General features: G+C 38.1%; 3 protein-coding genes across 4 annotated transcripts in view; 1 reads left to right on the top strand and 2 right to left on the bottom strand.

Moving 5' to 3' along the window:
* Positions 1-1145: 1145 nt before the first annotated feature.
* srp14 (signal recognition particle 14) lies at positions 1146-4231 on the top strand. The gene is made up of 5 exons (XM_033641899.2): positions 1146-1278; positions 2549-2621; positions 2741-2853; positions 2943-2975; positions 3139-4231. The coding sequence occupies exons 1-5, from the start codon at positions 1255-1257 to the stop codon at positions 3226-3228; spliced, it is 333 nt and encodes a 110-aa protein (XP_033497790.1). The 5' UTR covers positions 1146-1254; the 3' UTR covers positions 3229-4231.
* On the bottom strand, positions 3138-20473 carry xgb (x globin). The gene is made up of 5 exons (XM_033641898.2): positions 18575-20473; positions 14213-14320; positions 7349-7469; positions 6977-7057; positions 3138-4521 (listed from the first exon to the last, which is right to left on the bottom strand). Exons 1-5 carry the CDS (start codon positions 18742-18744, stop codon positions 4402-4404), a joined length of 600 nt encoding a protein of 199 aa, XP_033497789.1. The 5' UTR covers positions 18745-20473; the 3' UTR covers positions 3138-4401.
* Positions 20474-20604: 131 nt separating this feature from the next.
* Positions 20605-27195, bottom strand: part of LOC117266965 (pleckstrin homology domain-containing family G member 3) — a 40989-nt gene continuing 34398 nt past the window's right edge. The window contains exons 15-19 of one of the 2 annotated variants that reach the window (XM_033642422.2): positions 26862-26872; positions 26148-26525; positions 24627-24743; positions 22209-23673; positions 20605-22091 (exon numbers count right to left, since the gene is read on the bottom strand). In XM_033642422.2, the coding sequence (XP_033498313.2) occupies positions 21430-22091; positions 22209-23673; positions 24627-24743; positions 26148-26525; positions 26862-26872 (2633 nt within the window). In that variant the 3' untranslated portion in view covers positions 20605-21429. The remainder of the gene's footprint in view (positions 22092-22208; positions 23674-24626; positions 24744-26147; positions 26526-26861; positions 26873-27195) is intronic. The other variant, XM_033642424.2, reaches the window with a different exon arrangement.

The raw sequence follows: 27195 nt of genomic DNA, 5'->3' as shown, positions 1-27195 counted from the left end.
CACATCTTAAGTATTCAGGATATCTTTATTATCCCTGTGAGGCAAATTGTTGAGCAGTCAGCAGTTTCATACACCAGACAGAACATTGTCTGTTTATGTGATAATGTCTCAGTGCTTTCCACTAGATATTAAGTGTTGTTTACATATTTTTATGCTTAATTCAGTTCAGTTCAATAGAACTTATCCCAAGGGGAGTTCTTGTGCCAGAGAATGCTTCAAAATACAATAACACAAAGTACAGTAACCACAATTTAACATTCACAACCAGTGGGTTCCCCAGGTCAGGGTCACTCACTAGGCCCAGTTTTAGAAACAATAGAATATTAAATATCTGGCAATATATACCAATATACGAGATAAGAAGTGTATAGTGTGTAGAAGTTTAATCAACTAATTCAGTGGGACACATATGTAGAAATGTATACATGGGTAACATACAGCACAATTTGATCTTAACTGGGCCGAACCAGTAAAACCATTGCAAGGTAATCTGTAAATAACAACTCAACATGTTTCCCTCTCTTTTAGTATAAAGAAGTACACTCTGAAAATGTTCATGCTTTTGCAAAACAGATGAATGGCCTTAGATATCTCAAGAAAAATAAGTGCAATTTCGACATGTCTGTTTTTCCACATTCAGTAAAACTACTCACATATGCACACATTTCCACTCCTGTGTAGTATGCTGGCATCACCACATCAGACTAAAGTGGAAGCCATCAAGGAAGGAGGTTATCGCCGAAGGAGGGAAGTTATCCCCTGCCTTACAGACCATTTACAAATCAAAGGTCTTGGCAGTGCCTTAGTAAAAAGTTCCACCAATATTGTTTTAAAATATTAGTCTGATACCATTACTTTTGTACTGACGCTGCTGATTCACAATACTTTGCACTGTGTTGAATATCTTTAAATATGACAACAAGAAGCCTCATTTTACAAGACGTTGACTACTCACTGTTTAACTTGCTCCTGACATTTGGTAACTCTTAGACATCAGAAGTGCATTAACATTAGGTGTGCAGAGTCATCCAGTGAGCCGGATTGGACCCTTTTTTGGCCGGGGGCCGTATGTTTGACGCCCCTGGCCTAAATGGACCTGTGTGTTATTCCTCTCCCTGACAGTAGAGGCGCTGTGATTAAACGCTTGTCTCCGCAGTGAGGGCGCAGGGCGGGGCTCCGGCTGGTGTAGGTACGTGTGCTTCACAGCAGTTAGCTTTCAGCCAGTAAACCGAAGCTAAAGCTGAACTCAGAAACATGGTGCTGCTCGAAAACGATTCGGTAAGAATAAAAAGCATATTGTGAATAACTTCAACTGTCGATGTTAATGCTAAAAAACTAGAAATCAACACTGCTTTAGCTAAGTTAACCGATATCCATAACGTTAAACAAGCTAACGTTAGTCGTCTAACTGACTCATTAGCCAACCGGCTAACGTTTGCTTGAAGCTAACACTGAATTTGCGTCAAGATGCAGCTACGTTAGTTTAGTTACTGCACTTTCTACCAAAATAAGGTAATGTTGCGTAGAAGTGGTTAATATTTCGTCCACAGACAACAATACAGTCAAATTTGTACTGCAAGTTAATGGTAGCACTCAGTAACGTGTATTTCAAGACTGCTAGCGTTAACTCGAGTAACGTTAAGCTAACTTACAAGTTAGTTTCTTAAAACTGACGTCAGCTTGTTCAACTAGTCGTTTTTGTAACCCATCGTCATTTGTGAGAGTATGAGGTTGCGTTACCACACCACTGTTAATGAGCGCTACATTTGGCTAGCTAAAACTAATGCTGTCTGCTAGAAAAGGCTGTTGACTATTTTGTTCTCTTTCTTTAACGTTATGTTAATGAGAGTAGGCTAATTTAAAAGTTTTTAGTATGAGGCAATAGCAAAACAACCAGAAATCATGGATTACCAGAACCATTCGGAAACATGAATAGTTACAGAGAGCAGCCAACTGTGCGAGAAGACACAAAAAGAATACATTATAATGCCTAAGTTAAAGGAGCTGATGGGATTACCTTTCACTGGAGTTAAACCTTAAACAATTACACATGATAATAAATGATTGATTGATTAATCACAGACACATTAAACACCACCACACACTTCTAAGAATTATCCTAGAAGTGTGTAAACACCTCAACAGTATCAACAAAACTTAACATTATAACCATTTTAAAGGTTGTGTTTTTGCAGGGATGTTGACTGAGTTAGTTTAACAGATACAAACATTTTATATGATTTTATTCATATATCTTTTAATTTCTTTTTGTTAAATTGAGTGAAGCCTTTAATTTTACTTCACACTTGCACTTACCTGCTGGCAAAATGTAGATCAACTTAATTCAATCTAATAACCATATTCCTACATAACATCTACCTCTGCACAAGACCACTTATATACTGTTTACATGCCACGTCATTTGTCCAAAAGTCTGTCCTAAATTTGGTTAAAAGTTGTCTTGAAATTCTTAAAAAGCATTGAATTGATTCCCTGCTGTTTAAATATCATCACTGGGGCTCTAATATTTGTTTTTGCTTTTTTCCAGTTTCTCACAGAGCTCACGCGGCTGTTCCAGAAGTGCAGAACATCTGGCAGTGTCGTCATTACACTAAAGAAATGTAAGCAAATCCCTCCTGACTTTTGACAATAGTCATTCATGTCTAATCAGTAGGTGAAATTTTGAGTTTACCCTTTGAACATCTAAGCAGCTGGAAGGGGATGTGTTTCTTGTTTCCAGATGACGGGAGGACCAAGCCGCAGCCCAGAAAGGGCCACGCAGAGTCATTTGAACCAGCAGACAACAAATGTCTCATCAGAGCATCTGACGGCAAGAAGAAAATAAGCACAGTGGTGAGTTTACTGTGTTTCCTTTGTGTTTGATGTTATAGATCTGTGATATTTTGCTGTTAATGCTGAATTCTCATTTCTCTCTATTTCAGGTCAGCACCAAAGAAGTAATCAAGTTTCAAATGGTAGGTTGATTTCAGTGTTGTTTTAAAGCTAGTTCTCTGGGTAACTGCATGCACACTTTCTTAATTAAGTCTCCTTGATGTTATTCAAATTATCTTTAGTGTCATAGCAGTTTGTCTTTGATAAATGAGCTGTGAGAATTTAATCATTGTCTCCTCTTCACAGGCATATTCCAACCTCCTTAGAGCTCACATGGATGGACTTAAGAAGAAAGATAAGAAAAGCAAAAGCAAGAAAACCAAAGCCACACAATGAGCAACAGACTCTTTAACATAACCATGGGTACCTAAACTGGCCTGTACCATCTGAGGAAATGGGAAAGGCCTCCATCTGGTCTGTTGCCCCACTCAGCTCTCTTCCCATTCACCTGAGGCCTCAGAATCACTGTTCATCCACCCGGTGACTGCTTTGATATTATGCCATTGTTTGCATGGTAATGTCTCATCCCTGGCTGTTCGAAGCCATCGGCCATCTGGAACAGAAAACCTGAGGATCTCCCGTACAGGATGAAGCAAGTCAACTTCATTGAATCGCCACCATATCTGCTTCGGAACCAGGTCATTCACAGCAGCGTCACCTCCATGGAGCCAATGTTTACCTGCCTTTCATACTATTTAATTGTTAGAGTCCATATTTATGTTATATTTGCCACTGACCTACGAGCTGTGCTGCCATGTTTCAATTTGACTGCGCTTTGAGAAGCATTATAGGATTTTTTTTAATTAAGTAAGCATCTAATTTACTGCAAAGTTGCTTTGAAGCACAGAACTTAATTTAATCAGATCAGATGATATGTTTTTTATTTTAAACACATTTTATTGTATGAAGCTTGATACTGGAGATAAAAATTGACTTAATTCTATGTTTTTAGTACACCTCCTGAAGTACAATGAATATTATTTTTGTTTTGAACCATGGTATCAAACCAAACTGTCAAACTGGCTGTCTCACATTGTTAAAGGCCAGTAATTCCTACTGTGTAGCTTCGGTGCAGGTGGTTAAGTGAAATCTGAGTGATGAAACAACACACAAAATGTTAAAAGTTGTAGATTTTACTGAAAGGCATGTTTGAGTTATGAGTACAGAGACAAAGTCTTGGCTGTAATTCTAATAATGTTTCTGTTAATCACAATGACAAGGCAGATATCACTACAGCCACTATATTTGTATTGTCTCTTTGTGCTCTCAGGTCCTGATCTCATGGAAGAGGACTGCAGCAGAATTTAAGTTCAGAAATAAAGTGCGTTGTTGAAAATCACTACGTTGTTCTTTTGTCCATAGTGATTAAAAAAAAGCAAACACTGACTGCAGTAAACATGTAAACGCGAGCGATGTAGAAAAGGAGACACTAAATACACTATATACATGAACACATTTCTGTGCTGCACTGGTAAAAACAGTCTGAGTTGTGTTAAGAGAAGAAGCATCTCATAGCGCCGTGTTCTTCTTGTCTGGTCTTTCCTTCGGGGAGTGTGCGAGGTGGCGCTGTCGGTTGCTCTCCTCCTCGTATCCCTGCTTCATGAGGCTGGTCAGGTACTGGAACATGGTCTGTGATCAAAACAAGTAGTGGAGGCAGAAGTATTCAGACCTTTTACTTTAAACGTAGCAATACAACAGTGCAGAAATACTTTGTCACAAGTTAAAGTTCTGCATTCAATATCTTAAGTAAAAGTGGAAAGGAATAGGCTTTAAAATACAAAGTTAAAAGTACTCGTGCAGAACGGCCTCTTTCAGAATATTATTAGATCAGACTTAGTGATGAATTAATGTAGACATCACATTAATGGTGCAGCTGGCAAAGGTAGAGGTGGTTTTTACTTTATATACTGCTGAGAATTATGTGAATTTTCCCAAGGGATCAATGGAAGTTTCAGATCTATCCATAGTAATACGTCATAATTTATTTGATGATTATATTATGTATTAATCTCAATCTGCAAAGTGACTAGTAGGCCTAACTAATGTAAAATTAGTGTACAAAGTATGATATTGACTTCCAAGATGTAGTAGAGTTGTACTTGAGTACAGTACTTAAATTACAATCTACCATTACAAAAACACACTGAACTGGGCCCCCATAGGTGAAGGACATTCATTCACATTAAATTGTATGGAAGGGAAGTGTGTATTACTTTGTATGCAGACAAATTTGCTGTTCAGTCACCATCTTATATATATGTGTACTGTGCTTAATTATCCAGCCAGGGCCTTAGAAATATGCTTTTCTATGTGTGAATCAGTGAAAAACTGTGCTAACAGATATTGTTTGGTTGTTCACAAACATGCACCAAAGTGGTGGATGTGGGATAGGGAAGGTTCGCTGAAAGATATGTGCAGCTGAGTTATGAAATCAATATTTTATTCTTGATTAAACTATGGTTACTGTTTACATATAAAATAAATTAATTAAGCAGTTACTTGAAGAAAGTGTGGGAGACGAGAGAAAAACTCTTGGTATAAACTTTAGATTTGCAGCAGTTCTTCTTGGTGCACAGTCTGTTATTATTTAGAGTATCAAATTAACCTAATTTGATAATCAGTTAATCAGTTTGAATTATTGAAAAAATAACTAAAAAAAAAAATTCTCTGATTCCAGCTTCTCAAATCTAAAAATTCTCTGGTTTCTTTGATCCTCTATGACAGTAAACTGAATATCTTGTTGTTGTGGTAAAAACAAGACATTTGAGGACGGCATCTTGGGCTTCAGGAAGCACTGATTGGCACTTTTTTTTTTAATTTATTTATTTTTTTATTTACCAGTTTCTGCCATTTTATAGACCAAACAATTCCTCAATTAATCAAATCAACACTAATCAACAATGAAAATAATTGTTAGTTGCAGCCTTATTATTATTGTTTCACATAAATATGTCATTCAAGACTATAGAAGCAAACATAAATAAGAAGTTTTGGATTTGTATACGTGTTATATATATATGTGTTTTATATATATATATATATATATGTATATATATATATATATATATATATATGTATTTTTTTTTTTTTTTTTTTTTTTTGGATGCTTGATAAGTAGTGGTGTTTTGTAATCCTAAAAAGTATTAGCCAAATGTCTGACAAATGAGACATAAAATAAAAGTAACCAACTTTAACCACTAGAGGGCAGCAGAGTCCACTCATTGAAGCAGAAAGATGTACAGAAACCAATGTTATTAAATGTAGATGTTAATGAAATTTAACATGAAGCTACAGACATGTTGTTTCTACAAAGCACACATAATTGCACATTAAAATAGATGTAATCTTAGATATGTGTTTTTCCACAAGTGAATAATGTATTAAACCAACGGATGGATTGCTGAACTGGCCTACTGGGGACAGTCAAAATGTCAAATGAACACTTACAGACCAGGAAGACACTCAGAATGACCACAAAGAGACATTAAACCACAATATAGACAGAAATTTACCTCAGAGAGCGACAACGAGGAGACACATAATGACAAAAAAAAGATGCACAATGACTACAAAGAGAAAATCACCACAAAGTCTCTGTCTTGCTCCTGTGTGGGAGAGGTGGTGTGGCCTTTTTATCTCTTGGCCCAGGGGCCCATTGTCTCAGAATACGCCCATGCTTAAACCTCTTAAATTTAGTGAGGCCTATGCCGTTCATTGTCAGAAAGAGCTACACTAAAACTATATTCCTTGAAGGAAAGAGATGTATCTATTGTGTATAAATGCTGAGCAGCCACAGCATTATTCTCCTCATTAGAAACATAAGGGATCCTGAGGTGACATAACATGATGTGACAGAGCCATGCTCAATTTTCCCAGTATGCTCATGTATGGTTCAGTGACATGTAAACTCCACATCACTCAAGCTTGTGTTGCACTGGTTCCCATATTGACATGTTACATGACGCATTAAGGATACATGCAGAGCTCTGACGCTGACACATCGAGCCTATTTTCACGAGACGTGTTCCCAGAATGGGTCAGTGAAGGGGTTGCTGATTAACACCCACACAATGGCACTCCTTACCTTCCAAGCTTCCTCCAGCTCGGCTGTCCACCTCTCCTTCAGGATGGGCTGCACGGCGCAGATGAATTCTGCTCCGACGTACTGGAAAATAATTACGTAAGATACTCAGTGATGTGCTTACGCCTTAGTAACTAGGCTGGTATCCAGTTGGTGTGTGACTCCATTGTTATTTGCTAGAGTAGGTGGTGGTTTCCATTTTGCAGTTTTAGGTCAATTCATTCAGCTGCTGTGATTTCAGGAGTCTAAGTATAAAAGTGAGTCTGACAAAGAGCTACAGTATCAGCTGAAATTAGACTATGTGGAGTCCTTTATGAATAAAGCAGCATGGCAAAAACACAGTGTGGAGCACTGGTGGGATCATTGGGGTCTTACACTAAAGTACTTAGGCGGAGCGTTGTAATGGTAATGGCTTTTTCCCAGCTCCAGAGCCAGAGCTTCCAGTCTCTCCAGCTGGTCCAGTCTGGCCACGCTTTTCTCGATGAAAGACATCACCCTGAAAGAGATGGAGAAAAAATACCCTGGCCTGATTGATCCGCCAGTTAATCGTGAGTTAGCAGCAGGAGACTATCAACTGATACATCTCCACTGTTAGATAAGTGTGACACTCCTCTGTGTTGAAAGGCTGCACGCTGACATTTGCAGGTTCACAAAACTCAAATGCCAAGAAAGATAAATGCAATTGATAGTGTACCTTATCAATCCAGCTCACACTTGATGATGCGAAATTGCACGATACTTCATGGCCCTGAAAACATGTTTTTTTTTCTCCCCCCTGCACAAACACCACAAGATCAATTTTCTTTGTTGCTCTTGCAGGTGCGTCTGCCATCACTGCAGATTGTGCAGACAGTTTTGAAGATAAAAATGGAACAAAGGGTTAGAGCCGGTTTAGCTTTCTCTTTCCCGTGTCTCACTGCTACCGCGGACATTTGTACAAATGTCCCCGAGTGCGGTTGGAGGGCCATTATCGCTGAATTTGAGAGCAGCTGGTTCACGCTGGGGTGCACAGCACATTTTGTCTGTGCGCTGCTGCTGCAATGCCACACTAGCCTCTGTACCTTCAGGTCCTCAGGCAGTAATTGGCTGCTTTGGCCTCGTGCATAGAGGAACACAGAGAGGCCTGATGCACTCTGGAAACAACAGACAAGTGGCTGTGATAGATGCTACAAGCTCTGTCTGCAGCAGAGTGGAAAGCAACAACCTGAGGCGCTCTACCACATATCTTATGATCTGGGTCTGGCACTGTGTGCAACATTTTTTTTTATTATTATGTATTGGTAAGAAGATGAGTCTAGTGATATTCTATATTTTATCATGAAAAGACCAAAACAACTATGTATTGATTCCACTGAGGAGTATTGTCTGTAGCCAGAGCCTGATATTGTTCAGTAACATAAAGCTCTATTGTTGTCATTGAGCTATTAAAAACACATTGATGAGCCACACTGTTGCACTGGGTGACATGTTCCTTTAATAATGACTAACACGGTCATTGTAGTTTGAGTCAGTCTCACCTAAACTGTCTTGCTGTCACACATACTCCCTAACATTCTCACAAGAGTAGTGATTCCCAACCAGGGGTACCTGCACCCCGGTGGGTACTTCTCCCAAAACTAATATGTGTGACGTGGCTCTGATAATTTGGAAAAGCTGAAATTATGTTTTGGTAGAAGAGTATCTATATACTTGTATTCAGGCGAAAGATACCATAAGGATTACAAATCAGTGTGTAAGGCAGTTACTGCAGCTCTGACATCCTTTTCAATCACCTCTTTCCTGTGCTTTTGACTCTAGAGCTGCAGTCATGAATGAATTTCCCTGGTGCAGGATTCATACTTTATCGTATCGTATTGTATCGTATCATATCGTATCATATCATAAACCTTTTTTATGACATACTATACTATGACTTTTTCATGACATAATTTACTTTGAATTTTTTTATGACATACTATACTATGACTTATTTACGACATTAATATCACATACTATACTATGATTTTTTATGTCATACTATACTATGACTATTTTTTTATGACATACTATACTATGATTTTTTATGTCATACTATACTATGACTTTTTTTATCACATACTATACTATGACTTTTTATCACATACTATACTATGACTTTTTTAGCATACTATACTATGACTTTTTTATGACATACTATACTATGACTTTTTATTACATACTATACTATGACTTTTTTAGCATGCTATACTATGACTTTTTTATGACATACTATACTATGACGTTTTTAGCATACTATACTATGACTTTTTTATGACATACTATACTATGACTTTTTTTTAGCATACTATACTATGACTTTTTTATGACATGCTATACTATGACGTTTTTAGCATACTATACTATGACTTTTTATCACATACTATACTATGACTTTTTTTTAGCATACTATACTATGACTTTTTTATGACATGCTATACTATGACTTTTTTAGCATACTATACTATGACTTTTTTATGACATACTATACTATGACTTTTTATCACATACTATACTATGACTTTTTTAGCATACTATACTATGGCTTTTTTAGCATGCTATACTATGACTTTTTTATGACATACTATACTATGATGTTTTTAGCATACTATACTATGACTTTTTTATGACATGCTATAATATGACTTTTTTAGCATACTATACTATGACTTTTTTATGACATACTATATTATGACTTTTTATCACATACTATACTATGACTTTTTTATGACATACTATACTATGACTTTTTTAGCATACTATACTATGACTTTTTTAGCATACTATACTATGGCTTTTTTAGCATGCTATACTATGACTTTTTTATGACATACTATACTATGACTTTTTATCACATACTATACTATGACTTTTTTAGCATACTATACTATGGCTTTTTTAGCATGCTATACTATGACTTTTTTAGCATACTATACTATGACTTTTTATCACATACTATACTATGGCTTTTTTAGCATGCTATACTATGACTTTTTTATCACATACTATACTATGACTTTTTATCACATACTATACTATGACTTTTTATCACATACTATACTATGGCTTTTTTAGCATGCTATACTATGACTTTTTTAGCATACTATACTATGACTTTTTAGCATGCTATACTATGACTTTTTTATGACATACTATACTATGACTTTTTTATGGCATACTATACTATGACTTTTTATCACATACTATACTATGGCTTTTTTAGCATGCTATACTATGGCTTTTTTAGCATGCTATACTATGACTTTTTTTAGCATGCTATACTATGACTTTTTATCACATACTATACTATGACTTTTTATCACATACTATACTATGACTTTTTTATGGCATACTATACTATGACTTTTTATCACATACTATACTATGACTTTTTATGACATACTATACTATGGCTTTTTTAGCATACTATACTATGACTTTTTAGCATGCTATACTATGACTTTTTTATGACATACTATACTATGACTTTTTTATGGCATACTATACTATGACGTTTTTAGCATACTATACTATGACTTTTTTATGACATACTATACTATGACTTTTTATCACATACTATACTATGACTTTTTTTAGCATACTATACTATGACTTTTTTATGACATGCTATACTATGACTTTTTTAGCATACTATACTATGACTTTTTTATGACATACTATACTATGACTTTTTATCACATACTATACTATGACTTTTTTAGCATACTATACTATGGCTTTTTTAGCATGCTATACTATGACTTTTTTATGACATACTATACTATGACTTTTTTATGGCATACTATACTATGACGTTTTTAGCATACTATACTATGACTTTTTTATGACATACTATACTATGACTTTTTATCACATACTATACTATGACTTTTTTTAGCATACTATACTATGACTTTTTTATGACATGCTATACTATGACTTTTTTAGCATACTATACTATGACTTTTTTATGACATACTATACTATGACTTTTTATCACATACTATACTATGACTTTTTTAGCATACTATACTATGGCTTTTTTAGCATGCTATACTATGACTTTTTTATGACATACTATACTATGATGTTTTTAGCATACTATACTATGACTTTTTTATGACATGCTATAATATGACTTTTTTAGCATACTATACTATGACTTTTTTATGACATACTATATTATGACTTTTTATCACATACTATACTATGACTTTTTTATGACATACTATACTATGACTTTTTTTAGCATACTATACTATGACTTTTTTATCACAAACTATACTATGACTTTTTTAGCATACTATACTATGGCTTTTTTAGCATGCTATACTATGACTTTTTTATGACATACTATACTATGACTTTTTATCACATACTATACTATGACTTTTTTAGCATACTATACTATGGCTTTTTTAGCATGCTATACTATGACTTTTTTAGCATACTATACTATGACTTTTTATCACATACTATACTATGGCTTTTTTAGCATGCTATACTATGACTTTTTTATCACATACTATACTATGACTTTTTATCACATACTATACTATGACTTTTTATCACATACTATACTATGGCTTTTTTAGCATGCTATACTATGACTTTTTTAGCATACTATACTATGACTTTTTAGCATGCTATACTATGACTTTTTTATGACATACTATACTATGACTTTTTTATGGCATACTATACTATGACTTTTTATCACATACTATACTATGGCTTTTTTTAGCATGCTATACTATGGCTTTTTTAGCATGCTATACTATGACTTTTTTTAGCATGCTATACTATGACTTTTTATCACATACTATACTATGACTTTTTATCACATACTATACTATGACTTTTTTATGGCATACTATACTATGACTTTTTATCACATACTATACTATGACTTTTTATGACATACTATACTATGGCTTTTTTAGCATACTATACTATGACTTTTTAGCATGCTATACTATGACATTTTTATGACATACTATACTATGACTTTTTTATGGCATACTATACTATGACTTTTTATCACATACTATACTATGACTTTTTTATGACATACTATACTATGACTTTTTTAGCATACTATACTATGACTTTTTATGACACACTATACTGACTTTTTTTATGTACTATACTATGACTTTTGTGATGACATACTATACTATGACTTTTTTACAACATTAATATGACATACCATACTATGACTTTTTTATGACATAGCCTACTATACTATGATTTTTATAACATACTATACTATGACTTTTTTATGACATACTATACTATGCCTTTTTTTATGGCATACTATATTATGATTTTTATAACATACAATACCATGACTTCTTCCAAAAACTTTTTTATGGCAAACTATACTATGACTTTTTCTGACATACTACACGATGACTTTTTTATGAATACTATACTGTGACTTCAATAACTTTTTTCTGACATACTATACTATGACTTGTTTTTCTCACATACTATAATATGACTTTTTTTTAGCATACTATATTATGACTTTTTATGACATACTATACTGACATTTTTTATGACATACTACAGTTTGACTTTTTTATGACATACTATACTATAACTTTTTTTTTGACATACCATACTATGACTTTTGTTATGACATATTATACTGTGACTTTTTTACGACATTAATACGACATACTATACTATGACTTTTTCATGACATACTATACTATGACTTTTTATGACACACTATACTGACTTTTTTTATGACATACTATACTATGATATTTTATGACATACTATACTATGAATTTTTCATGACATACTATACTATGACTTTTTTAGCATACTATACTATGACTTTTTATGACACACTATACTGACTTTTTTTATGTACTATACTATGACTTTTGTGATGACATACTATACTATGACTTTTTTACAACATTAATATGACATACCATACTATGACTTTTTTATGGCATAGCCTACTATATTATGATTTTTATAACATACAATACCATGACTTCTTCCAAAAACTTTTTTATGACAAACTATACTATGACTTTTTCTGACATACTACACGATGACTTTTTTATGAATACTATACTATGACTTCAATAACTTTTTTCTGACATACTATACTATGACTTGTTTTTCTCACATACTATAATATGACTTTTTTTTAGCATACTATATTATGACTTTTTATGACATACTATACTGACATTTTTTATGACATACTACAGTTTGACTTTTTTATGACATACTATACTATGACTTTTTGCGGCATTCTACACTATGACTTTTTAAAAAACTTCTTCATGACATACTATACTATAACTTTTTTTCTGACATACTACACTATGACTTGTTTGGCATACTATACTATGACTTTTTTACGACATTTATATGACATACTGTACTATGACTTTTTTTAAAAAATGTTTTTAATTACATACTATACTATGACTTTTTTATGACATTATTATGACATACTATACTATGACTTTTTATGACATACCATACTATAACTTTTCAAAAATGACATATTATACAATTACTTTTTTTTTTTTTTAGCATACTCTACTATGACTTTTTCATGACATAATTTACTTTGACTTTTTTATGACATACTATACTATGACTTCTTCAAAAATGTTTTTAATTACATACTATGCTATGACTTTTTTTTATGGTATACTATACTATGACTTCTTCAAAAACTTTTTTCTGACATACTATACTATGACTTTTTATGACATACTATAGTATGACTTTTTGCAGCATACTACACACATACTGTACTATGAAATTTTTTTGGCATACAGTACTATGAGATTTATATGGCAAAGTATTCTTTGACTTTTACAGCTAAGCTTTGGAACTGTTTTTAAAGATTTACTGCTTCAGCAGAAACCAGTGGGTGACTGGGTGCCTCAGACACGGTAGGGGAGTATGCTAAGAGATGCACTAATGCATTGTTGGCTTTCGTTATTTCATTTGTTAAGAGAATATATGACAATGTCAGCCATGTCCTGTTTTGCTTGGCAACTTTGATGGTCATCATAATGACAGAAGCCAATGAATGGATGTCACACTGGCTATCAATATGCCCTCTAGCTAAGTGTATACCATGCAGTACTATTCCATGCTGTCATTGGCTGGTTTGTTCAGTTTTTCTCTGAATGATGCTGATGTGTCGATGTGATATGAGTTGCAGGGTTGCTGACTGACCGTAGGCCGTGTGCCCTGAGCTCCCTGCTGTTCCGCAACCTCTCCAGGTCCTCCACGTCTCGGAACAGGAAAAAGACATCCTTACATTCCGGATGGGTCTCAAACAACCTGTTACCAAGATAACAACAGTGCATGTAGCCGTCTGTGAACCTCTGAGAAACCAGTATGTAAACCAAAACAAATCTCCTCCTGAGTTAACCAGCTAACCACATATAACCCAAACCGTGACACAGCTGTAACCCTGTGTTCACAGGGCTGAGAGTGTAAATTTCAGCTTCATCAACACTGCAATTGTCTTTTCTGTCATCCTTCAGCCATTCTCTCACTTTGAATAGATATCTGATTGTGCCTTTCTGTTCCTACTCTGTTTCTTCTCATCATCACAGCCCTCTGCATTGGTTTTTACACCCAGCAGGTACAATCACTAACAGGCCAGGGTGGATCTGTAATTTTGTTAGCTGGCACTGGCTAACTCTGCCCTGTTGGAGTCAAGACAGAGTCCCACTTAAATGGAGCCACTGATCCTGACAGAGTTTTGTTTTTCTCATTTAACCTCAATCAATTTCCTTAACAAGAGGGTTAGTCATGTTGCCGTCCAATCAGAGAGCCTTCAAGTCTCCAGCTGAGGTACCTGTGATTAGTCATGCTGCCAGAATACTCATTCGCCTCGTCTGGATGTGAGTTGCATTGTGCTCACAGTGAGATGCAAAGCTTTTAGCATCTCTGCTTTTTCAGTGGGAAGGAAAATGAGATGGAAAAAAAGACAACAATGGCAGGTAGCATTCGCATGCCGCTTTATTATTCAAACTAGATTCAAACAGGGACTTTAGCTGTAGGTGGAAATCCAGCAGAAACAACCTGAACATCTGTGGTGCTGAGCTGCAACACTGATCTAAGCATTAATAATAAATTATAATTTAAAACACTTCTGGGTGTGGCAGGTCAAACTGAAACATAATGTATTTTCGGTTTATTGTCTTCTTCCCATACACTGCTGGTGAGAGGAAATTTGTGCTTCTAAACCTGAAATACTGAACAGATTCCTCATGAATAAATGCATTAGATGTCTAAAATGTGTGCCCCCCTTGATAGATACAGTAGATTGATGAATAGAGGTGATGGGAGAGATGTTAGAGAAGTGATGGTCTGTTTAATGGCTGCTGCGGAAAACATGAATAGCTCTGCGCCCTTTTACAAGCAGATAATAATAAAGAGAGGTCTATTGAAACGCAATATATTGACAAGACAAAATATGAGTGAGTTTTTTTTTTATTTTATGAGTGAGTGTTTCTGAATACCCTGACAAAGAAATGCATGTTTTCATATGTCTGTTATACAGTACTGCCTGCTTTATATTTGTGCAACCCCATAGTTTGGCTCATAGGATTTAGCGTTGTCCTTTGGCAGAAATATGTTTTCATTAGTTTATAATCACCTGAAAATAAGAATTGTTGTGTTTTTGTTACCTTAGAATCAGCTGTTTATACCGTAAAACTCCAATTAGTAGCTCCAGGCTATTATTTGCTTAAATCACTGAAGTCAACAGGCTTATATTTGGGACAGGCATCTATATGGGAGAGGCCTTTAATTCCTTATACGCACAACTGTTGCTCAGCAGCGATGCAAAGTAAAGCAAAGTATGAATATTACTTTTTTTTGTGATCAACTGTTTATTGTTTATATTATAGGCGGGAAATGCAGTGTTGCAATCACAGATGTGGTACAATACAAGAAAATATCTGACATGTCTCTGCCCTCCTCATTTCCCTTGTTTCCTTGATCCCCTCCACCCCGACCGCCTAAACCCTGACAAGGAGAGACCATCGTACTGGAGCTGCCAATACTAGTCCCTTAGTTAAGTAAGGCAGATATTGACTAACAATTATAACTGTCATTGTAATTATTATCCCCATCATTACTATTAATTGCAGCCCTACAAGACAATGTATATGGACCAAAAACATGCAGACAAAGGGAGAAAAAAAATAAATAAAAAAATAAAATAAAAGCAATATTAATTATGAATAAAATATAATGATAAAAATAACACTTCCTGTCTTTTTATTTAAGTCATTCCAACCACACCCGTTTTCATCAGGAATCCAATGACCATTATAGTATGAATATTACTTGTATGAAAATTAGGCGTCGAATAACATATCAACTCCAAATCATTCATTTAACCTAGCTCCCGCAGACAAGGCATCAGAGGGAGAGTATTATGACACTAAACATACCGACACAACACCACTTTATCTTGTTAAAACAACTTGGATTGATTTCTATGAAAAAACCTTTTTCATTCTTTTGATCTGAGGACCCTTATGGACAAAATGAATATGAATAACTTACTAATTAAGGAATGGACACATATTCTGACTTAATGACAGCTTCAAAAGAAGAGAGTCACCGTTTTTTAACCCCACCATGCCAGTAAATCTTAATGAATTACAGTCTTCTCTGGTGCTCACGGTTTCAGTAAAATGAACTGAACGATTGACTTGTGGAGAATCTAACTGTGCTAATGAGTGTAGCACCTCCATATTGACAGACAATCTAAACATTTATATTTGTATGCACGTTCTAAACAGCTAAATAATGTAGAGTTACCAACAACCTGTTTTATATAGCTGAAGAACTTCTATAAAAATAACTGCTTGGCAACCAGACCAGGCCTCTAATTGAGACAGGCCTTTATTTGTCAACACATGTAGCCACACCAGGCTTGTAAAAGGGACTGGGTGTTTAATTGGGACTAGGCATTTAATTGAAGTTTTACAGTATCTACATACAGAGCAGGTCCTCTTCCATGGAGTCTGCCATGTTGTTTCTACATTGCACAACCACAGATGCTGCGCTAGATGCCACTAAATCCCACACACTAGACCTTTAAATTATGGTTTATATGTTAAGACTGGATGTGCTGAAGTACAGTTTCATTAAATAAGAACTATTTAGGCTCTATTTATTTCTAAATATTCTGAATTTATGCTTGATTAAATAACATAAACTCAACATGTAACACCACAGTATTTGCACTCCAGTGTAAGTGGCTGTGTGCTTTGCTCTCTCCCACTTCATACCTCCTGCTCACCAGCTTTATTGATTAGAGAAAAGGGGAAATTGGCTGCTCTTAATTTGTCCATCACTGTCAACACATCCTTTGGAAAGCTGGTGACTTGTGTGGTCTCTTGTGGCATACATGCAAGTATGCAGTGCATATGCAGACAATGTATAGGACCATACAGTGCAACTCAAGTGGAATTTTAATTGCCGCTGTTCAGAGGCTGTATTCATAACTATTTTGGCACTTATGAATAGAGTCCATTTAAGTCTTCAGTATGTCTTCATTTGTATAAACTGGAAAGCAGAGCAGTCCTTTGCTAAAGAATAAGGTCTGTTAAATCAAGTGCAAGAACATACGATTTATATTTGCTGTGTTACTGTAACTATAACTGTTCGGTCATGAGACAAGCCCTAACAGCCAGGGGGTGGGGTTCTTGGGGGGGGGGCCCTGACCCATATGAGGCCCGTGAATTCCCAGGCTAACACCCTCATCTCTTCAACTGTTGAGGTCACCCAGGGGACACATGGCACTAATTGGGCTTGTAGCCATGTACCCGGTGGTCTCTTTACTGTAGATGCTGCAGCCTGAAGGTCCGCCACTTTTTATCAGCATATTCTCTCACTGCTTTCATTTCCCTGCCAAAGGCTAGAAATGTTTCCCCGGATGTTGGTCATCATGCTAATTGATAAAATGCATTTTCTTGATGGCTCATGCCTTTAATTGTATACCACTGTGGTAAGCCTATGGCTGTGTGTGTTTATTACGTAATGTTAAGATGTGATAAGAAGTGATAAGAGGGGAGGAGGGGTGTGTTGCTCTGAGCTGTAGATGAAGAGCTGAGGGGTCAGAGGGCAGAGTGGAGGGATGCTGGATGTTCACTTTGTGGCTTGTATGAAAAGGTCAGGCTCCGTGGCATCTTTCTTTGTCTCCTGGGCCAGCATGTCACTAAACTGTCTGATGAGATGAAAATGAAAAGTTGCTCCTTTGGTTTGTCTTATGATCAGAAGTATGAGCCATCTAAACAAACATGATATGGAAAATGCAAGTGGAAAATGAGTTTGGCTGCAAAATCAACAATATTAAGTCTTTTTTTTTTTTTTTTAGCAAATTATTATACCCACAGCATCCTGGCTTAAATTCACAATATAATAAAATGACCGCAGGGAATCAGAGGCTATAAAGGCTACCCTTTTCTATAGGTTTACATCATCTGCCACCCCTCTTATCAGCCAACTAGATTAATAATCTCCATAATTTTGAGGTATCAGACATGGAAAAGTATTATAAATTCTTACCTGACAAACATAATAATCCCAACTTTGGCTATATCGTCCCGGATAACTTTCCATGACTCCTTGATCATCTGAACCTGATCCTCGCTGGGATACAAAGCAGCTGCACCATCCTCTGTAGTCTTCCCTCCAAACTCTGCTTTTGCTGCCAGACCTGATATTGCGCAGCCCATTCTTCATTAATAAAAAAACAGGACGGTTATGTTTTTGTGCCAAACCAGGAAGAAAAAAAAAGGATTAATAGTTTTTGTGCCAGAAGAGGTGTGATGTTGCTGGCATCTGGTTTTAGAGCGCGACTCTAACTGCGTCTTGAACTACACGCCTCTGGTCGGTGTCACGGATTTGTGTCAAGTCTGTAAACACACAGACAGGATGAGTTATGCTCAGCGGTTCAAAATAAAACATCTTGTTATGAGCACATATAAAAAGGAGTGCTGAGCAGTAATTAGGCTTTTATTTTGAAGGATGAACCCGCTGACTTCCTGTGCAAGTCTGTATAAAATGGTTTACTTGACGCAGCTGTTGGCTGCAGATGATTCAGTTGAGGGAAACAGCGCGCTGGCTCCGTATAGGCGCTCAGTAACCAGAGGCACCGAGGCTGAGCGGTGCAATCATTTACAATATGACAGCATACACAAATTAATAAAGACATACACACATGTGCCCACCTTATAACACTGTCACTAGCTGTTACAGCTGACTCTGGTAGCAAATATAGACTTATACAAATCAAATATCTCCCTATTTTAACAGGGGCACCCCCAGAAATTTTTGATAGGGGTGGCCAGATAGGGCCACTGAAAATATTGAGGTGAAACACCAAAACCAAAAATCATCATTTGTTTTTGCTGTTGTGGTAAACGGCACAGTGGCGCGGTAGTTAGCATTGTCACTTTACAACGAAAAGCGTTCCTGGTTCGACCCCAGGGTGGGGGAGCACTTCTCTGTGGAGTTTGCATGTTCCCCCCGTGTCAGCATGGGTTTTCTCCAGGTACTCCGGCTTCCTCCCACAATCCAAAGACATGCAGGTTAATTGGTGACTCTAAATTGGCCATAAAGGTGAATAGTTGTCTGCCTCTAAGCGTCAGCCCTGTGATAGTCTGGTGACGTGTCCAGGGTGTACCCCGCCTCTCGCCCAATGTCAACATGGATAGGCTCCAGCCCCCGTGACCCCCAACAGGATAAGTGGTTACAGAAAATGAACCTCCATAGAACCCATTTTCAGATATCTTGAAGTGAAAGCTCAAGGGACCCCTATGAAAATGGCCATGCAAATTGCTCCTGTGCTAAAATTTAACCTGAATTTGGAGCGTTATTTCGCCCACTTCTTGACAAACTATGTCAATGTGGTTAGTACCAATGGATGCCTGAGACTGTCTAGTTTCACAAGATGTAAACATCCCTGCACTAGCTTAAAAAATGAGTGCAGCACAGCCATTTAAATGCAGTAATGTCAGCCTCCAAATATTGTATCGGGGGCACCACTGCATTAAAGCCCAACATGTACGACACACACAGGCGCTGAGCATGCATATTTCAGAAAGGGAGAGACTAAAACAAAGTTATTAACCAAATAAGGAAATATTTCATGTACTACGTTATATGGGCTATAAAATCAGATTTATAAGCATCAAGCAGATAAAGCAAAGTATGTATTTTGAGAGCCAAAGGTATCCTGACCCCAAACAGAATGTTTAAGGTATTTATATCTCTATTCTATTAATCAGATTAATCTTATCATTGGTCTTAAATGCACTGATACCTTAATGCCATTTTTACAATGTGTCTCCTGAGTTCTTCTCGATCCTCATTTCAGAATACAGAATCCTGTCAATGAGACACATTCCTTCCAAATCTTATGCATACAACATGGTAATAAAACAGTCTTGGCTCTTCTTTGCATCATCTGAGACAGAGCGACCGTCTCAGTCTAAATCTGAAAACAGCCTTTGTTCCATCTAACCAGTGGATGATGGAAGTTATAGATATAATGAGATGTGATGTACTGTATTTGAGATGCATGACAGTGTGAGGACACTTACCATTTCTGTTTTTATTGAAAATACGGGAAGCTTCAAGTATGAAACAATATATTTTCTGCAATGGAAAAGTAAAAAGGGGTCGCTACGGGTCAGTATTTACATGAGGCCGATCTCTCCCAAATATACAGTTTCATAAATAATATTTAAGAAAATATACAACTTGTCGATAACAATAAAGCTCCAGTGATACAGTATGTGAAAACAGGTTTGGAAGCAGCTACAGTAAACGTGGAAGCAAATTACTGCTGTGACCACATGCATTAAAAGTCAACAAATGTTAACAGGAAACCCTCTTTGGTGTAGGGGCAGAGACTCTGCTGACAGCACAGCTCTCTCCTCAATAGCTTCTTTTTGCTTTCTCCTGAAACTCCAGCTGACAGTTTACGTGGTTAAATGGTAAAGTGCTATAGTGGTTATAGCAAGACTCACCAACAGTGGGAGGGAACCAAACAGATGCATATGATGATAAAGTAGAACCTAATCTTCAATTGATACGAGGAACTATATACACCTTTTTACATACACTTGTATTGTACAGTGCAGACAAATACCCAAGGTACAAATATTGCAAGACATCTTTTTAAAGACAAATTGCATTCCCCTCGTGGAACTCACTAATGATCAATAATACCCCTTTATGTTTCACTGGTGCCAAAATCATCACCGTGTCCTGTCCTGTCCACTGTGCTGAAAACAACTTGCAGACAACGAGTTTTATTCTTTTGGGGGAAAACAGGAAAAGAGACGTCAGGTAACTGGCAGATTAAGTTTCCACATGATGGTCCCTGATCATAAAAATGTACATAATTCACATGTTCATGAGCTTGTGGTTAAACTCTGGAACTTCTCCCGTAAGCTTCTCACTAGATTACTCTCTGTTATTTTCCCTGAAACCAGGGCAGCAGGCTTCGTGGCACAGCCCGGGCCCTCCTGGTGAATGCTGTCCCTGTCTTTGTCCGTTATTAGAGACACCTGACTGGCTGTGTATGAGGTCCTGACAGGCTCCTGAAGGTTCTGTACTTCATGGAGGGGAAGCATATGGTCCAAAGAGCTCCACCTGCACAGCAGGGGCTGAAGCTGAGGCTGGGGCCAGTCCTCTCCTGCAGGACACCTTTCCTTGTGCGCAGTTTCAGTGCGTGTCCTCGGATAGTCTGTGAGAGCTCTGTGAAGGTCAGAGGAGCTTTTGTACTTGTGTGAGCAACCATTGCATCTGTTTGTAGAGCACTCCAGCATCCCGTTTGGGACCGTGGAGCTACGGGTTAGTTTTGAAGAGTGGGGGGTGTCTGTGTATTTAGTGCGCAGCTCCTGCACATCAGGCCAGTGGAAGGTCTCAGTCTCTGATGGTGGGCTTTGCGGGCAGGTAATCGTGCTCTGGGAGCTGGCTCCAGAGCTGGGCATCTGAGCTGGGCTTGGAGAACTCTCTTCGCAGATGACCTTCTGATCACAAGTGCTCGGTGGCAACCTCAGGTTGGGTTTACCTGCACACATACACAAAAAATAGACAAAATATGCTGGTCAGGTTTCTCCATACATGAACTTAAGAGGTAGGTTACTGCAAAAGAAAGCAACATGGCAGTCGTTTGAATCCTATTTACCCTTTTTCTTCAATGGCATCTTCTCCTCATGGACAGCAGGCATATTCTTGAAGCCCTGTTGACTGGCTCTGTCTCTGTTCCTCTGCCAGACTATTGGTCTGTTATTTTTGATGCGCTGACTGTACTGACGTGCCAGCTGGAACACCTTATTTTTCATCTTTCCCATGTCTTGTAGGATCTGGTCCTCGTCCATACTTGTTCTGAAGTTAATAATCTTGGGTAGTTGGCCTTGGTTGACGTGGCTCTTGTCTTGAGATGAAGAGTCTTGACAGGATCCCCCCTCCACTGCTGGAAGGGTTGGGGTGGGAGATGAGATGGAGGAGCCATCTGAGGCCGTGCTTATTTCAGACTCTTCAGAAACAAGATGTGGTTGCTTACTGGTTTTCACACCTGATGTATCTGAGCTTATATCCTGTGTTGCTTCTAATTTTGAGTCATTAAGTGTCTTTTCTGCAATCTGCTGAACTTCCTGGCTCTCCCCCTCCTCCACCTCCTCTTCCATCTCCATGTCTTGCCAAACCTTTTGCATGTCTGATGAGGTTCTGAACTCTTCTTCTGTGGTCGATGCATCCGAGACACTCTGAGATCTAGCCTTGGCTTCCACTGGTCTCTGTGGTTCAGTCTTTTGATGAGTGTCAGTGTTTCGACTCTTTTCCAAACCAGGAAGGTCAAACACGGCCCAGGAAGTGGGGCGGTTCCGAGAGAGGCCTTTCCTGTGCACTGGGACAGCCGGCTCCTGGGGAGCACTGTTAAGCTGTCGGCTCAGGTGCCGGACCAGACCTGCTGGGATGTAGGAGAGACTCTCCCTGCGCTTGATGCTAAAGTTAGCATCTTGGTGCTCAGCATGCTCATAGTATCGTCTGATCTTGCGGATGAGGAGGCGATCTTGTTTAGAGAGAGTGGACATACGTTCCCCTTCAATGAAGGCATTCAGTGCAGGATCAAGTGCAGGCGTTGACAGATTAGCTTCTGAGGTCACCTGTGGCTCTGGGGAAGAGCTGGCAAACATTTGGGTCTGTTGCTCTAAGTCCATGCAAGCTGAGGGGCTTTTAAAGACATCATTATCTATTGTAGGTGAGGGGCAAGCGAGGGACCCCAAGTCCTCTGAAACCAGGCTGCTCCGCCTGGACAGGTTGGTGATGAAGCGCTCGGCTATCACACTTGCCTGGTCCAACACGGAGGAAGGTAGAATGCTTTTATTGTCTGAAAGCACCTCCTCGTCCTCCTCTGAGAGCTCCCCGTTAGTTATTATACTTGTCTCCTCCACTTGGAGACCAGAGGAATCGCTCTCCCCTTCTTCTTCCTCTCCAGTTTCTCTTGAGGTATCCTGAGGTTCTGGGGTGTCGGCTACTTGTTGCAAAGGGGAGACAGGAGACTCGGAGCGTTGGGAGTCGTGCACCTCCAGCTCATCGCTCTTCTTTGCTTGAGGGACACAGTCAAGAGGGCGCAGCTCCTCCATATTGACCTGAAACATGATAGGAGTGTTTGCAAAGTGGAGTCTAATGAGTTAAAACAGACATTATGATGGCAAGATCCATTTCCCAATAACATAATGGACCTTCACAGTTAAATCAAAAGCATGCAGGATTTATGAAGCATGCCCACTTGAGCTTTATTACAGAAAACTATTTCTATGTACAACATGAAACTGTGGTGAAAACTAAGGAGACACTGTGATTGTTTTTGCAGCTTGGTTACGAATGACCCCGTGTTGGACCATTTCTGTTACCCGTAACAAGTTAAATGCTTCACACACACTGATGTCTGCAGGTCTCCCGGTGTGCATAGTGCTGATGTCACCCTAGCTGGCCATTAATCTAAATTTGTTTCCAAGTGTTGCCTGCCTCTTTTTGGAGTGCCTGCAATTTGCAAAAAGTGCAGCCTGAAGCTGTGTGCTGGAGATAAGGTTAGGAAAAGGTAACAAGCCACACTCTGCTCAGATGCAGGAGCTGTTTCACAAAGTTGCCACGAGAATCAGGTAAAAAGTGCTCCAAAATGAAATGTCACCTTTCTCTATGGGAGTGCTGACGACTGAACAGCACTGTGTGTGTGTGTGTATGTATGTGTGTGGCATTCTAATTTCCAGGACAACAAATAAACCTCAGGCACTAATACAGCTCCAGGCGTGATTCAAATAGGCCTTAGAGAAAAGCTGTGCTAATGCAGTACTGCAGCACTGAATCATCCAGCTCTCATTCACACATAGACTATGTAATGTGACAACAGCAAATAGACTAAAAGTGTGTCATTCAAAATATACAATGGTTAAAAAATAGGCTTAACAACAAACTAAACAATGCCAGGGGCATGGAGTAGAGACAGGCATTCTTTAACACAGCGAATAAATGTCACACGTGGCCTCAAAGACATGGCAGAAAATGAATGGATGCATGTATAAATCTGTGTTTTGTTAAATACCTGTGTGGCGAGAGTTTCGTTCACGGCCATATCCTCATTTTTTTCGTCTAGCCCGTGAGCTTCCACCTCCTCTCTCAACGTAGTTTTCAGTTCAGCCGAATCTCTGATCTGATCATCCTGAAAGAGCAAAACAGGGCTTCAAACTGGGTTTATATTCTGATTCATCCTAGAGAGCACACTAAGAATCCGTTAAAGAGGATTGTGTTTTTGTGTTTTACAGGAATACCTCACCACCCAAGTGACCATTTGTACATCAATTACTCATTCTGAGTTATGCTGGATACATGAAATAAAAGTGTTGTTTTTCTCACATGCCCACGCTGAACGAAAAATCCAAACAACAACAACAAAAAAAACTCTTGATGAATTGAAGTCATAGTGACTTTGGTGTTTTAAATGATTAGTTAAGATTCACCAAAGTCACACAATCACACAAACAAACTACTGATTGAGGCAGTGGTACACCAACAGCTCCCATGTTCAGTGAGGTAAAATCACTGTTTTTGTCAATGGAGTCTGGCTTTGAAGGGAGCAAAGATAAGTTTCACTTTAGTCCTGTATTTGGGAAATACTGAGCATATGACAAATGAGACTTGGATTATACTGCACAATGTTTTGATATAGTTTATCTGTTGTTAAACATGGACAACCTTTACTCCCATTCATCAATAATTTTCTCCATTTTGGATTCTTGCTGTGGAGGCATGTGGGAAAGAAGAACGTTTTCTTCACAAATTTGATGTTACACAGATGAGTAATTGAAACAAAAATGGTCATTTGGGGGATGAAGGTCAGTTTTGAAAAATCCACTACAAATGGTAATAATAAAAGTCTTCAACTTCAAATGAGAAGTATTAATTCATATTCAGAAACAACACTGAAATAACAATTAACCTTAACAAAGACTTTGTATATTCAGAGAGGAAATATGATTATCAAAGAGAAATGCTTTTGCTATTATAATGATCATTTAATTAGATGGCAACATTAACCTTTGAAGTCAAACAACATTTAATAGGGCGCATTAAGCCACTGGTTATAATGCAAATGCAGGCATGGTTACAACAGCATAAGCTTCAACATCAATCATGCCCCCCCCCCCAAAAAAAAACCACACAATCATGAAACACGACACACTGCAGGTACATGGATGAGGAAAACATACAATCAGAAGACAGTGCATGCACATGGGGATGACCTCCCACTGTAAAGCAAAATCAATAAAAGCAAAGACATGCAGCATGTTTGACCTTAAAGTATCACCCTGATGTTTCAGAGCTCACAGTTAGCAATTAGCAGTTTGGGAGATCTTCAGTCCATGCACTTCAACACAATGATTCAACCTGAGACATTCAACGTGCACAGTGCAAATGGAAGCAGGTGTTAGCTGGTTTTGTTTATGAAGACAAAACAAAGAGGGAGAGGGGCGAGACCCAGCGTGGGAGAAAGTGGCGGAGAGTATTGGTAAGCCGGTGGAATGGAGCAGGAAATGGGAAACCCGTGGGTGGCAGAAACCCTCACCGTTGTGAAGTGAGTAGAAAGCAAAGCCCTGGCTCTATAGTGCCAGCAGGAGATGGCTGCCAGCACTGAGCTGGCAAAGTCGGCTACCTGGTCGTCTCCCATCAGTATATCTTCCTTGTAACTCTCCCCCTCCTCCTCCTCCTCTTGCTCCTTTGCCTCCTCTGCCTTCTCCAGCCCCCCCTGACTGGGTGAAGAGCCCAGTTTCAGGTCACTGTCAGTAGGACTTAGCTGCTCCAGAGAGTCCCTTCTGGGAATCAGATCCTCCGCACACGGCCTCTCAGCCTGAGGCTCGCCTAGACTGGAGGCCAGCGTACTGACACTAGTGGCTGGCTGAAGGGAGCACCTCTCCCCCAGCAGTGCACCCTCACTGTCTGCATGCTGTAGCGTGAAGTCATAGACATGTGGTTTGTTATTGCAAGGCCAGTGCTAGAGCCATGATGTGATTGCAAGGCTGTAAACGGGATGGATCATAAAGCTGCTTTGGCTTGTGGTGAGATATGATTTTTGTATTCCAGGGCAAAGTCAGAGTATGTTCTGTGGAGATAAGGTTTCGTTTTGCATTAAGTCCATTTGCAATTAGTATAAAAAGTTTGAACTGCTGAGTCAAAACCATATCTCACCGAAGCACGTTGACCTACAAAACTACTTTCCTACAAAAGAATGAAAAAGCTTATCAAGGTTTATTAAAGACTACATTTATATTTCAGCACTTACCTTCAATACAGCTGCACAGAGGCCAAAGATAAAGAAAAAGAAGGAGGAGAGATAAACACAAGAGAATGTCAATAACTCTGAAAAACAGCATCTATTCAAGTAAAATATTACATGACAAAACAACCTGGGTGCCACATGCATCTTGTACAATCATGGTCAGGACACAATCTCATCCTCCATGAGCAAAGACTGAGTGAGGCAGTAGGTAGTCTGGCCCAGACTTAAGGGAGGCCTTGTGATTAGATAAATACCAATTAGAAACATCTTCCTCTCAGAGGCTCAAACTGGACATGATGCAATTAGCCAGGATGTGATGACCCACTCCCTCACTCAG

Source organism: Epinephelus lanceolatus, chromosome 15, assembly GCF_041903045.1.
Source record: "Epinephelus lanceolatus isolate andai-2023 chromosome 15, ASM4190304v1, whole genome shotgun sequence".
Classification (NCBI taxonomy): domain Eukaryota; kingdom Metazoa; phylum Chordata; class Actinopteri; order Perciformes; family Serranidae; genus Epinephelus; species Epinephelus lanceolatus.
Note: the sequence above shows the minus strand (reverse complement) of the source record. Positions and strands in the feature narration are given on the sequence as shown.